The sequence below is a fragment of the Gopherus flavomarginatus genome, chromosome 14 (genome assembly GCF_025201925.1).
Source record: "Gopherus flavomarginatus isolate rGopFla2 chromosome 14, rGopFla2.mat.asm, whole genome shotgun sequence".
Classification (NCBI taxonomy): Eukaryota; Metazoa; Chordata; order Testudines; family Testudinidae; genus Gopherus; species Gopherus flavomarginatus.
Genome location: NC_066630.1, coordinates 38,404,509 through 38,417,493, shown reverse-complemented (window position 1 = coordinate 38,417,493; position 12,985 = coordinate 38,404,509). Strand labels below are relative to the sequence as shown.

Sequence of the window (12,985 nt, the reverse complement as noted above, 5' to 3'; positions counted from 1 at the left end):
GACACAGCCATCTTTACAAATATGATAAATTCAGTATTAAACTGATAATACAGTGATCTGGCAGCTCTTCTCCCATAGCCCAATGAAGTCAAAAAGACTTCAGTTGACATCAATGCCGCATTGCATCAGACACATAATCCCATGGGGACAAGCCTCTCTCGATCCATAATTCTAAATATTCCCAAATCTGCCTTTTTTGAGTTTCTGAGGCCTTTCCCCCAAGTTTAGAGATTTCTAATCTGGAAATGACCACTAAAATGCTTTCAATCTGTGAATTCTTTACAAATTCTGCTACCACATGTTAAGCTTAATGTTTCCCAAGCTAAATATATCCAGCTTCAAACTGCTATCTGCCCAGAATCCAAACACAAAGAAATGCATAGAATCATAGATTCCAAGGCCAGAAGAGACAACATTTAATTGGAACTCCTGTATAACAGGCCAGGGAATTACATGTTGCTCTCTGGGATTCAAGTAACACAGAACTAAACCCAACACAATCTCTCCCCCAAAACAGGAGCTCAATTGAAAATACAGTAGAGACACAGATACACATGGTAGAGAGCTCAGAAGTCTTTATGGTCATAAGTTTGGAGATGAGCACATTATGCTCAGTTTGCTATCCCAAAGTCACATCCCTAAAGACTTTAGGGTACCCATCCCACCTTCTAACTGTGATGAAGAAGAAAGAAAAAAACAAGGGGAAGGTCCTGGGTAGTACTTACACATCCACATCACAGACATGGCAGTGACGGTTTTCAATGACATGAGCATGTTGGTCACGGCTGAAAGTGGCCAGCTGCCCTAGGTACTTGTTCTCTCGCACACTGGCATCAGCTGGATCAATGGAGACTGCAGTGAAATGAACCACTAGGTGGCAGATAAAAAACACTCCTGGACACTGAAACACATAGTTAAGGAACAGCTCAGATTAACGCTCATGCTTATCATCAGCAAACTAAATCCAAACAAGCAAGAAATTTATGGTCTGCAATTAGAAAGTCTTACGTAGCTGATCACAGTATCACTCAAAAAATCTGCTCCCCATTAGGACAGAGAGTTGCCCATCTCACCCCCAATAAGTCTTTCTCCAGGCAAACTTAGCTAGGTCTAAAGGAATAATGCTTCCTGTGATCTTGTAAGGGAGTACCATTACCTTTCTGTTTACAGAGATTTCAGAACACTTCACTTTACTTTCCAGAAGCTGTCCTTCTTTGAGTGGGTTTTTGACAGTTTCCCCCAGGGGTGCCATCTGGAACTGGGGTACTACTTAGCCCTCTGACCCACCAGCATGGGCTCCCTCTCACACAGTACTGCTGTGACAAGCTGCAAAGCCCTCCAGCCTGCACTTTCACCAGCATTCACACAGCTAGGGACACGCCCAGCTGCAGTTACACGCAGGCTCTCTGACCACCAGCTTTCCAGCCTGGGACCCCAGGGCAGTACCATCCTGCCCTGGTCAAATCTGGCCAGTATGTGTGTTTAATACCTGGCCCACCTCTCCCTCAACGTGAAGAGAACAATGCACTCTTGTGGGAACCAAGCAGAGATTTTCTCCAAGCACTCCAGTCAAAGCTCATTGGTTTAGATTTAAAAAAAAAAAGTTTATTAACTACAAAAGATGGCATTTAAGTGATTATAAGTGACAGCAAACAGATAAAAGGAGATTATCTAGCAAATAAACAAAACACACAACCTAAGCTTAATATACTAAATAGATTGGATATGAATTAGCAGATTCTCACCCTGAGAAATTATACAAGCAGGTTGCAGATTCTTAAGGGGCAAGCTGCCCTTGCTTTACACCTTTGACTCCCCAGGTCTTTCATACATAGGCTAGAAATTCCTTTAGCCTGGATTCAGCCCTTCCCCCAGTTCAGTCTTTGTTCCTCAGGGTGTTTGAAGAAGTCTTCTTGGGTGAGGAAGTGAAAAACCCCAAATGATGTCATTCCCTGCCTTATACAGCTTTAGCATATGGCAGGAACTCTTTGTTTCAAAGCTTGGTTTCCCAAACCAGTTTGTGGAAAAATACTGACATCCCAAGATGGAGTCCAGAATCATGTGGCCTGGTCACATGTCCTTGTAGAGTCATGGCTGTCTGAAGTGTTCTCAGGAAGGCTCACTATGTGGGGGATAAGCTTCTCCCAAGGCCTATTGTTTTTCCTAATGGCCCATTATCCTGAATAGGCCCTTCCCCACCCACAATCTAGACTGAAAGCATCTTGTCTAATGGACGTTACCCAGGTGTAACTACCATTTGAAGTACAGATACATAGTCAGTATTTATAACTTCAGATACAGAAATGATACATGCATACAAATAGGATAATCATATTCAGCAAATCCTAACTTTTCCAATGACACCTCACATGATTTATACAGAAGGAGACTAGTCCGTAAAAGGAAGCTTACTGGAACACCACAGAGGGTGAGATTTTGTCTGTATTCAGTTTTCTTACTGTATTAGACTCAGACTTGCATGTTTTATTTTATTTTACTTAGTAATTCACTTTGTTCTGTCTGTTACTACTTGGAACCACTTAAATCCTACTTCCCTTATTTAATAAAATCACTTTTTACTTATTAATTAACCCAGAGTATGCATTAATACCGGGGGGGGGGGGCAAACAGCTGTGCATCTCTCTCTATCAGTGTTACAGAGGGTGAACAATTACTGAGTTTATCCTGTATAAGCTTTATACAGGGTAAAACAGATTTATTTGGGGTTTGGACCCCATTGGGAGTTGAGCATCTGAGTGTTAAAGATAGGAACACTTCTTAAGTTGCTTTCAGTTAAGTCTGCAGCTTTGGGGCACATGGTTCAGACCCTGGGTCGGTGTTGGAGCAGACTGGCGTATCTGGCTCAACAAGACAGGGTGCTTGAGTCCCAAGCTGGCAGGGAAAGCAGGGGCAAAAGTAGTTTTGGCACATCAGTTGCCAGTCCCAAGGGGGTTTCTGTGATCCAATCAGTCACAAGGGCCACATGTATGTTCCCTCACAAAGTCAAACTTTCAGAATGAAGTTAAATAAAAGAACTGTGGCTCTGATGCCGCCAGTTCCTTTTGCTTTTTCAGAATTACTACAAAAGATTGAGGAAGTTTGGATCTATACAGATAATCTACTCGAAGAGCCACAGTTCCTAGAAAGTAACTTTCCTTTCTGCAGCTACTGTCTATACAGATCTCCACTACAGTACTGGGTGTACCAATTCTCAAAGGAGATGGGTCTTATTATGGAGAGGGAGTTATTGTGAGTGCTGATTAAGTAAATACTGCTCTTCTACATCAGATCTAGAATGTGTGCAAATTATTTTATGCAGTATTGTTGTAGCCATGTTGGTTCCAGGATATTAGAGACACAAGGTGGGTGAGGGAATATTTTATTTGACCAACTTCTGTTGGTGAGAGAGAGAAGCTTTCAAGCTACACAGAGCTCTTCTTCGGGTCTGGGAAAGATATTCTGAGCATCACAACTAAATACAAGGTGGAATACACTGTTTAGCATAAGTAGTTAGCACATATTCTAAGGGACCATTCAAGGTGGATTGGCGCGTTAACATGCAGGCTCATCATATCTGGCCACGGTACTCTTAATGAAGGAACATCAGGATTCAGAAACCATCCTCAAACCACTCACCACACTCACCAAGAGCCAGCTTTCTCTAGGACACAAATAACTTCCTCCACAAACTCCACATTTACACCCTCCCTTAGAACACCAATCCTTGCCACCATGGATGCCACTTCCCTAAACGCCAACATCACTATGACAGCATAGTCGCCTGCCTCAAATACTTTACAAGATAGTGGACAACCCTCAGATAGCACCCCAGATACATGTCCAAACTCATCCGTTTCATCCTCACCCACAACAATTTTACAAAGCCCTGGCTATTATTAATTAAAATTAATTAATTAAATAAAATTAAATTAAGAGGATAAATTAAACAAACACTACTAACACACCTCAAATCAGGCTACACGTCTCCTTGCTTTCCACTGGATAGAACTTTATCTAGGGGTCACTCTTAGGAAACTGTAAAAGCAGCAAAGAATCCTGTGGCACCTTATAGGCTAACAGACGTTTTGGAGCATGAGCTTTCGTGGGTGAATACCCACTTCTTCAGATGCATGCATGCATCTGAAGAAGTGGGTATTCACCCACGAAAGCTCATGCTCCAAAACGTCTGTTAGTCTATAAGGTGCCACAGGATTCTTTGCTGCTTTTACAGATCCAGACTAACACGGCTACCCCTCTGATATCTTAGGAAACTGCATTTCAAAAGGACTAAACTATAAAAGTGAGGTGCAAAACCACCCCAAGTTATGTCTCCCTGTCCATCTCTCTCTTTTCACCTATGAAGACAAAAGAAACAGCCACTGGACCTGGGGAGCAGATCCTGGACTGAGAGTTTGGTCAGCAGTGTACTGAATATCTGTGATAGGAACATCACCTGAAACCAAGTCTGGTTTGTTTAGTATTAGGAAGCGTTTTATCTTTATTTTTCTAGTAACCATTTCTGACTTTAATGCCCTAATACTTGAATTCACTTAAAAGCTAAAATCTTTGCAGTTAAATAAACTTGTTTTATTCTTTAATCAAAACTAATCTAGTGTTGTGAACTGTGTGGGTAACTCCATTTGAGATGGGAAGCTGTTGTATCTTGATCCCCAAATTGTCCAAGAGAGAACTGGACAGTGCTAAACACATGTTTTTGGGGAAAATCCAGAACTGGGAGTGTGTTGGGGTCACCGTACATGTGGTAACAAAGGCTGATGGAAGCCAAAGTACAGCTGGACTGTGCTGGTAGGCTGCAGTTACCCACAGGCACTCAGGGTGTTACTTGAATGCTGGAAGGCTGATTTGTGAACAGCCCAGATGGGAGTTACAACAGCAAAGCACTGTGAGGCACCCAAGTTTGCAGAGTGAAGAATTGTGTGCAGATCGCTGCCTATTCCATGCTGGAAAAAAGCCAGATGAGCTAATAGGCTGGTGGTGTCAGGGAGCTGACACCCAGTTAAGCAAAGCAAGACTCCCACATGCCGAAGGCAAGGAGGTAACAGGGTGACTCATGGTCCTGGGTACTCCGAGAATCATCACAGACTGTGATTGGGTTATGTTAACACCTTTGACTCTTTGGGCCCATATATTCCATCTAAATTAATACAACAGAGCCCATTGTGCTGGAAGCAGTACAAATACAAAACAAAAAGACAATCCCTGACCCAAAGAACTTGCAAGAAAAGACCTCAAGGTAGCAACCTTATATGTCTCTGAAGCATAGACATTTCTCAGATGTAACGTGGAATCTGCTTTGAACTTTGTGGGTGGAATGTGTTCCAAGACTCTCAGGTAACTTTAACACATACATTTGTATGCAAAATTTTATCTGCATAGAGAATCTCTGAGCAAAGAGTCCTGGAATCTTCTTCTAGGTTTTCTGTCACATACAAAGACGTGAATAGAATTTTAGTCCTACAGAAGGCCATTTGTACATTAGGACTACGTAATCTAGACTCCACTGGTAAAGTATGTTGTTTATGGAAAAATACAAGTTCAGATGAAAAACAGATACAATTTAAGCACAAACTAAAGATGTGGGCATAAGACTACCTTCTTTACAGAACATTTTATAAGCAAGTTCAGGTATTATAAAGTGGATTGCACTGATCCACTGGCTGATTTTATTGTTATTAGGAACGCTATTCTCAGGGACAGATGATATACAGAACATTCACCCAAATGTTCAAACAGAATTGGCAAGACCTAGATTCAAGTCTCAACAAGGAGGTGATTCACAAATAGAAGAGAAAGTAGAAACTAGTTTTTATAGAAATATTTTGATTGTAGGATGTCTGAACACAAAAGATCCTTGATTAGTGACTGGATAAGTTGATGATATGTATCAGAGGGTAGCCGTGTTAGTCTGGATCTGTAAAAGCAGCAAAGAATCCTGTGGCACCTTATAGACTAACAGACGTTTTGGAGCATGAGCTTTCGTGGGTGAATACATGCATGCATCTGAGGAAGTGGGTATTCACCCACGAAAGCTCATGCTCCAAAACGTCTGTTAGTCTATAAGGTGCCACAGGATTTTTTGCTGCTTGTTGATGATATGGACATCACATAAATGTCTACATTTTGGTTTTGGTTTAAGCAGACAGAGTTAATAAATATTTCAGGATTGCAGAGATGGGGCAGATGATGGAACTTGAATGCAAGGACATATGCTTACCTAGAGATATTGATCTATCTGGTGCAACCTTAAATATGGACTCGCATCTGCTCCATCATAATACAGAAAATATTCAAATAACTTCCTTAACACTCTCATTATGGAAAACAGGAAAGGTTATTAATCCAGCAGAACCTGCCCTGTCATTCATAGTTACTGCTACTGCATCTGTTCCATGGATAAATATTTATAGCAGGGATTTCCCAAACTTTTTCCACAGTGTGGGCCAAATTTAGAGAGACTGTCTCCTAACAGACTGTTCCTCCAACATCATATGCAGTGTGGATTTAGCTGTGTCGGTCCCAGGATATTAGAGAGACAAGGGTGAGGTAATATCTTTTATTGGACCAACTTCTCTTGGCTTGAGAGAAGCTGTCGAACCACACAGAGAAGAGCTCTGTATGGGTCAAAAGCTTGTCTCTCTCACCAACAGATAGTGGTCAAATAAAAGATATTACGACATCCACCTGGTCTTTCTGCTCCCCCAACATTCACATTTGAATAGACTAACTCCCCTTCCATTAATAATCAAATAATATCCTTTGGGCAACTCTAGCAATTATTGTATGGAAAAGTAATATTAGGAAATGAATGCATCTGTAGCTATCTTTTAACATGATTTAGCAATTGGAAACAAGAAATGACACCACCATATAACTAGCCATCTTTCTGCAGCTCACCAATAAATGCTCCTTATGCCAGAGTTTAAGACTCTCTGATTTTACAGAATCCCACAAATTTATGTGACACTATTCGGAATACAAAAGGGATGAGGTTTGTCTCTGATGTGCTTGCAATCCAATGCAAACAAATATCAATACAAACATGGGACTGCAGTTCATAACACGAGAAACGTGCAGATATCCCTGGAAGAAAGATCAGCACAGGAAGGCTTTATGAAATAAATTAATTTTAAAGGGGGATTTGCAAAAGGAAACAGAAGCTATTCCAAGCACAGGAGGCAGTATGAGTGAAGTCAAGAAGACGAGATTAGGAGAAGAGACAAAAGGAAGCACAGGAATATAGGGAGTGCAGGATGAAATGAGAGAGACATAGGCAATGGTGGAGATGGAAAGAGCCTTGGAGGTAAGGACCAATAGCTTCAATGTAAAAAGTACAGAGATAGGAAGGATAGAGCAGAATGGTAATAACACAATTAAAGTAGTGGAAGAGAAAGAAACTCAAAAGATGTGTTTTATGTAGACTAGAGGAGAGCAAGGGGTAGTTATCATCACAAGGCAGGAGATGACATACGGATGATTTCAATCTACAGTACCTAAATAAACTTAAAAATACCATCATTGTCCCATTACAGTTGAAGTTGTGTTTGTGGTATATAACATTAATTGTCAGTTGAAAGGATACAATGTATCCAGCAGGCACCCAGTGGTGAGGCAAGAGAGGCACAAGGATTCCAAAACCAATCAGAGCAAAGAAGAGATATAACAGCCAGGCAATAATCTGGAAGGGATGTAGAGGCCAGCTCCAGCCATTCCTTCGGGCGTGCTGAGATTGGACTTCAGCAGTTGTTTCACCCTCCTTTTCTGGAGCTGTCTTATTAGGAGGTTTGTTGCAGATGTTCATCTACAGAGAGCAGAAAAAAAACAACAAAAAGGTAATCCTTAGGAAAATCCCTTCCTGTTACACTTGGCATTCTCAGAAGGTATGTCCAGAGATTCCAAGCCAGAAGGGATCTATTGTGCTCATCTAGTCTGACATACTGAATAACACAGGCCATTGAACTTCCCCCCCAAAAATTTGTAGAGCAGGCCCTTTAGAAAAATATACAATCTTGTTTTAAGAATTGTCAGTAATGGAGAATCAACCACAATCCTTGGTGGATTGTTCCAATGGTTAACTACAAATTCACACCTTATTTCCAGTCTGAATTTGTTTAACTTCAGCTTCTAGCCATTGGATTGTGTTATACTGTTCTCTACTAGATTGAAGAGCATATTATTAAATATTTGTTCCCCATGTAGATACTAATAAATTGTAATCAAGTTATTCCTTAACCTTCTCTTTGTTGAGCTAAATAGCTTCATCTCCTTGGATCTATCATTATAAGGCATGTTTTCTAATCCTTTAATCATTCTCATGGCTCTTCTCTGAACCCTTTACAAGTTACCACCACCCTTCTTGAATGTGGACACCAGAACTGGACACAGGATTCCAGCAGTGGTCACACCATTGCCAAATCCAAAGGCAAAATAATCTCTCTACTCCTACTCAAGATGCCCGTCTTTATGTATCCAAAAATTGCGTTAGATCTTTTGGCCACAGCACTGGTAGCTCATTATCCATCACCTCTCCAAATCTTTTTCAGAGTCATTGCTTCCCAGGATCAAGTCCCCCCACTCTGTAAACATGGCCAACATTGTATGTCTCCAGATGTACAAATTTACATTTAGCTGCATTAAAACGCAAATTGCTTGCTTGCACCCAGCTTACCAAGCAAGCCACATCGCTTTGAATCAGTCACCTGTCCTCTTCATTATTTTCCACTTCCCCAATTTTTGTGTCATCTGCAAACGTTATCAGTGTATTGGAAAATGTTACTGTAATGGAGCCCTGATCTTGGGTCCATTCTCTTTGTAGCTGGAGCTCTTAAACCTAGAGAGTTCTGTGAGGATGAGACCTTCTCCCCAGCAATCAAAAATGGCTTTGACAGACTTTATAGTTGTTTATTAGTTTTACTAATATTATTTTAATAAGTTTTAAAAATCACACTTTTGTATATAAAATAATTATGTTATCCAACACTTTTGTATATAAAATAATTATGTTATTTCCCTGCCCTACTTGTGAATGAGCTGAATATGAATCAAACGCTGATCAGATTCTTAGCTTGTATGGGAGACAAGCCAACCAGTTCAGAGAAAACAAGAATCCACTTTCCTTCCTCACCATTCACTCAAACCAAATAATCAAACTGTTCAAAGATTTATTTTTTTCCTCTTGGTCATTACTGCTTCTTCTGCCCCAAACCATAGTGGTTGCCACAATTCCATGGTATAGTCAAAACCAAATAATAAACCTCCTGCAACAAAGTGAAATCTGCCTTCGTCTTCAATCAAACAGCTTGTTATAGGTTTCTAAAGCTATTACAGGAAAGTTAGGCCTGGTCTACAATAGAGAGTTAGGTCAACATAAGCCACCTTGCACTGACCAGCGGCACAGGAGGCGGCGAACAGAGCGGCTAACAGGGGAGTTTCAGTGGGAGTGCTGTTGGAGGAGCAGGTTTTTGTGGTTTGTGGTGTTTGTGTGTGAGTGAGTGTGTGTGCAGGCTGCTAGGGGCTGTGTGCTGAGAGCGAGGCTGAGCCCTGAGTTGGGGGCGGGGCTTACCTGATGAGGGGTCCTATATAAGGAGCCAGGCACTCAGGCAGCTGCAGCGGCACAGGAGGCGGCGAACAGAGCGGCTAACAGGGGAGTTTCAGTGGGAGTGCTGTTGGAGGTTGCAGGGGAGATCAAGGCAGAGGAACCGGGAAGGCAGACCAGGGAAGAGGCAGCCCTGCGCTGGTCGGCGGCCTGCGGTGCGGTGTGAGCTGTGGATTGCCAGGCATAGAGTTGCAGCGCTACGATGGAGGCAGAGGCAGCAGGTGCAGACACACTGAGGATGACCGGATGCGGTAGCTGCGGCATGTACATGGTCCTAGAGGGAGCACCTGAAAGGAGTTTCATCTGCATGAAGTGTCGTCTGATAGAGCTGCTGGAGGAAAAGGTAAGGGGACTGGAGATGCAAGTGGAAACTCTGGCTGAGTTTAGAAGGGGATTTGAGCAGATGATGGAACACAGACATGATGAGGCACAGGGGACAAGCTCAGGCGAGCGGACAAAAGCAGGACCTAAGGACTCTGAGGAGGGACTGCTGGGTGAGGAAAGTGGACGGTGGAAGCATGTCACTAGGAGAACCAGACAGAGGATAAGACGGGCCAGCGATGGACAAATAGAACTCAGGAATAGGTTTGCTGAGTTGGGAAATGAAGATGGAACACAGCGGGCTGCTGAAGGAGTAACGGCAAGGAAGAAGAGGCAAGCAGCTAGTCCTGCAGATGGAGGGGAGCAGTCAGTGGAGGCAACATCAAGTACGAGCCCTAGGAGGATTGTGAGGTCAAATACAAATCGGGAGGAATCACGGCCAGCTGCTGTGGGGGATAGACCGGAGAATCGCATTGTCACCAGGAAAAGGCAAGTCTACGTGATTGGAGACTCTCTACTGAGAAGAGTAGACAGGCCTGTAACTAGACCGGATCGGGAGAACAGAAGAGTGTGCTGTCTGCCGGGGGCTAAGATACAGGATGTGGACTTGAGCCTGAATACCATCTTAGCGGGAGCGGGAAAAAATCCATTGATTATCCTTCATGTGGGAACGAACGATACAGCTAGTTACTCACTGGACTGTATCAAGGAGGACTATTTCAGACTGGGGAAGAGGCTTAAAGACATCGAGGCTCAGGTGATCTTCAGTGGGATTCTGCCGGTTCCTAGAGCGGGGCGACGAAGGAGGGACAAGATTATGGCAATCAACAGATGGCTCAGGGAGTGGTGTTATAAGGAGGGCTTTGGGATGTACGGTCACTGGGATGCATTTACGGATAGACAACTGTTTGCTCAGGATGGACTTCATCTCAGCAAGGAGGGAAATAGGATTCTAGGATGGAGGCTCGCCGACCTCATCAAGAGGGCTTTAAACTAGAAAGTTGGGGGAGATGGTTGGGAAATGTTCGGGAGATCTCCACGCCAGAACATAACCTGGAGAGGGAAGTAAACAAAGTGAGCGGGGATACCCTTGCGGCCCCAAGATTTGATCCAAGGAGGAATAGTGGAGTAGAAACCAGAGTAACGGGTGATGCTGGTGGCAGACATTTTGTGCACGACGGGGGAAAGAATGTCACTGACGCCAAACGCCGAAAATTAAAAGGTTTGTACACTAATGCGAGGAGCCTAGGTAACAAGATGGAGGAACTGGAGTTACTCGTGCAGGAAGTGAAGCCGGATATTATAGGGATTACCGAAACCTGGTGGAATAGTACTCATGACTGGAGCACAGGTATTGAAGGCTATGTGCTGTTCAGAAAAGACAGGAAGAAAGGCAAAGGTGGGGGAGTAGCCTTGTACATCAATGATGAAATTAAATGTAGCGAAATAAGATGCGATGGAATGGATAAGACGGAGTCTGTCTGGGCAAAAATCACGCTGGGTAAAAAAGCAACTAGAGCTTCCCCTGAGATAGTGCTTGGGGTGTGCTACAGACCGCCGGGATCGGATTGGGATATGGATAGAGACCTCTTTAATGTCTTTAATGAAGTAAACACAAAGGGGAAATGTGTGATTATGGGGGACTTCAACTTCCCGGATATAGACTGGAGGACAAGTACTTGCACAAATAATAGGGGTCAGATTTTTCTGGATGTGATAGCGGATGGATTTCTTCATCAAGTAGTTGAAGCACCTACGAGAGGGGATGCCATTTTAGACTTGGTGTTGGTGAGCAGTGAGGACCTCGTAGAAGAAATGGTGGTAGGGGACAACCTTGGTTCGAGTGATCATGAGCTGATTCAGTTCAAACTAGATGGAAGGATAAACAAATGTAGATCTGCGATTCGGGTTTTCGACTTCTCGAGGGCTAATTTTAAAGAGTTAAGAAAATTAGTTAGGGAAGTGGATTGGACAGGGGAATTAGTGGATTTAAATGTGGAGGAGGCCTGGAATTACTTTAAGTCACAGCTGCGGAGACTGTCGGAAGCCTGCATCCCGAGAAAGGGGAAAAGAACCATGGGCAGGAGTTGCAGGCCAAACTGGATGAGCAAGCAACTCAGAGAGGGGATTAGACAAAAGCAGAAAGCTTACAGGGAGTGGAAGGAAGGCAGGATCAGTAAAGAAAGCTACCTTGCTGAGGTCAGAACATGTAGGGATAAAGTGAGGAAGGCTAAAAGCCGCATTGAACTGGAACTTGCAAAGGGAATCAAAACCAATAGTAAAAGGTTCTACAGCCACATAAATAAGAAGAAAACAAAGAAAGAAGAAGTGGGGCCGCTATACACTGAGGATGGAATGGAGGTTAAGGATAACCTAGGCATGGCCCAACATCTAAACAAGTACTTTGCCTCGGTTTTTAATAAGACTAGTGAGGAACCTTGCGATGATGGAGGGATGATAAACGGGAATGTGGATATGGAAGTGGATATTACTGCAACTGAGGTAGAGGCCGTACTTGAACAGCTCGATGGGTCGAAGTCGGAGGGCCCGGACAATCTCCACCCGAGGATATTAAAGGAACTGGCGCGAGAAATTGCGAGCCCGTTAGCGAGAATTTTTAAGCAATCGATAATCTCGGGTGTTGTGCCGTATGACTGGAGGATTGCTAATGTAGTTCCTATTTTTAAGAAAGGGAAAAAGAGTGATCCGGGTAATTATAGGCCTGTTAGCTTGACGTCTGTAGTATGTAAGGTCTTGGAAAAAATTTTAAGGGAGAAAGTAGTTAAGGACATAGAGGTCAATGGTAATTGGGACGAATTGCAACACGGATTTACTAAAGGTAGATCGTGCCAAACCAATCTGATCTCCTTCTTTGAGAAGGTGACGGATTACTTAGATAAAGGAAATGCGGTAGATATAATTTACCTAGATTTCAGTAAGGCGTTCGACACGGTTCCGCACGGGGAGCTGTTAGTTAAATTGGAAAAGCTGGGAGTGAATATGAAAGTTGTAAGGTGGATAAGGAACTGGTTAAAGGGGAGACTCCAGAGG

General features: G+C 43.0%; 1 protein-coding gene across 6 annotated transcripts in view; it reads right to left on the bottom strand.

Annotated features, from left to right (window-relative positions):
- Positions 1-12,985, bottom strand: part of ZDHHC1 (zinc finger DHHC-type containing 1) — a 65,733-nt gene that overhangs the window by 31,896 nt on the left and 20,852 nt on the right. For all 6 annotated transcript variants that reach the window (XM_050922970.1, XM_050922968.1, XM_050922969.1 and 3 more), the window contains 2 exons: positions 7,601-7,819; positions 726-901 (listed from right to left, as the gene is read on the bottom strand). In XM_050922970.1, coding sequence (XP_050778927.1) covers positions 726-901; positions 7,601-7,819 — 395 coding nt within the window. The remainder of the gene's footprint in view (positions 1-725; positions 902-7,600; positions 7,820-12,985) is intronic.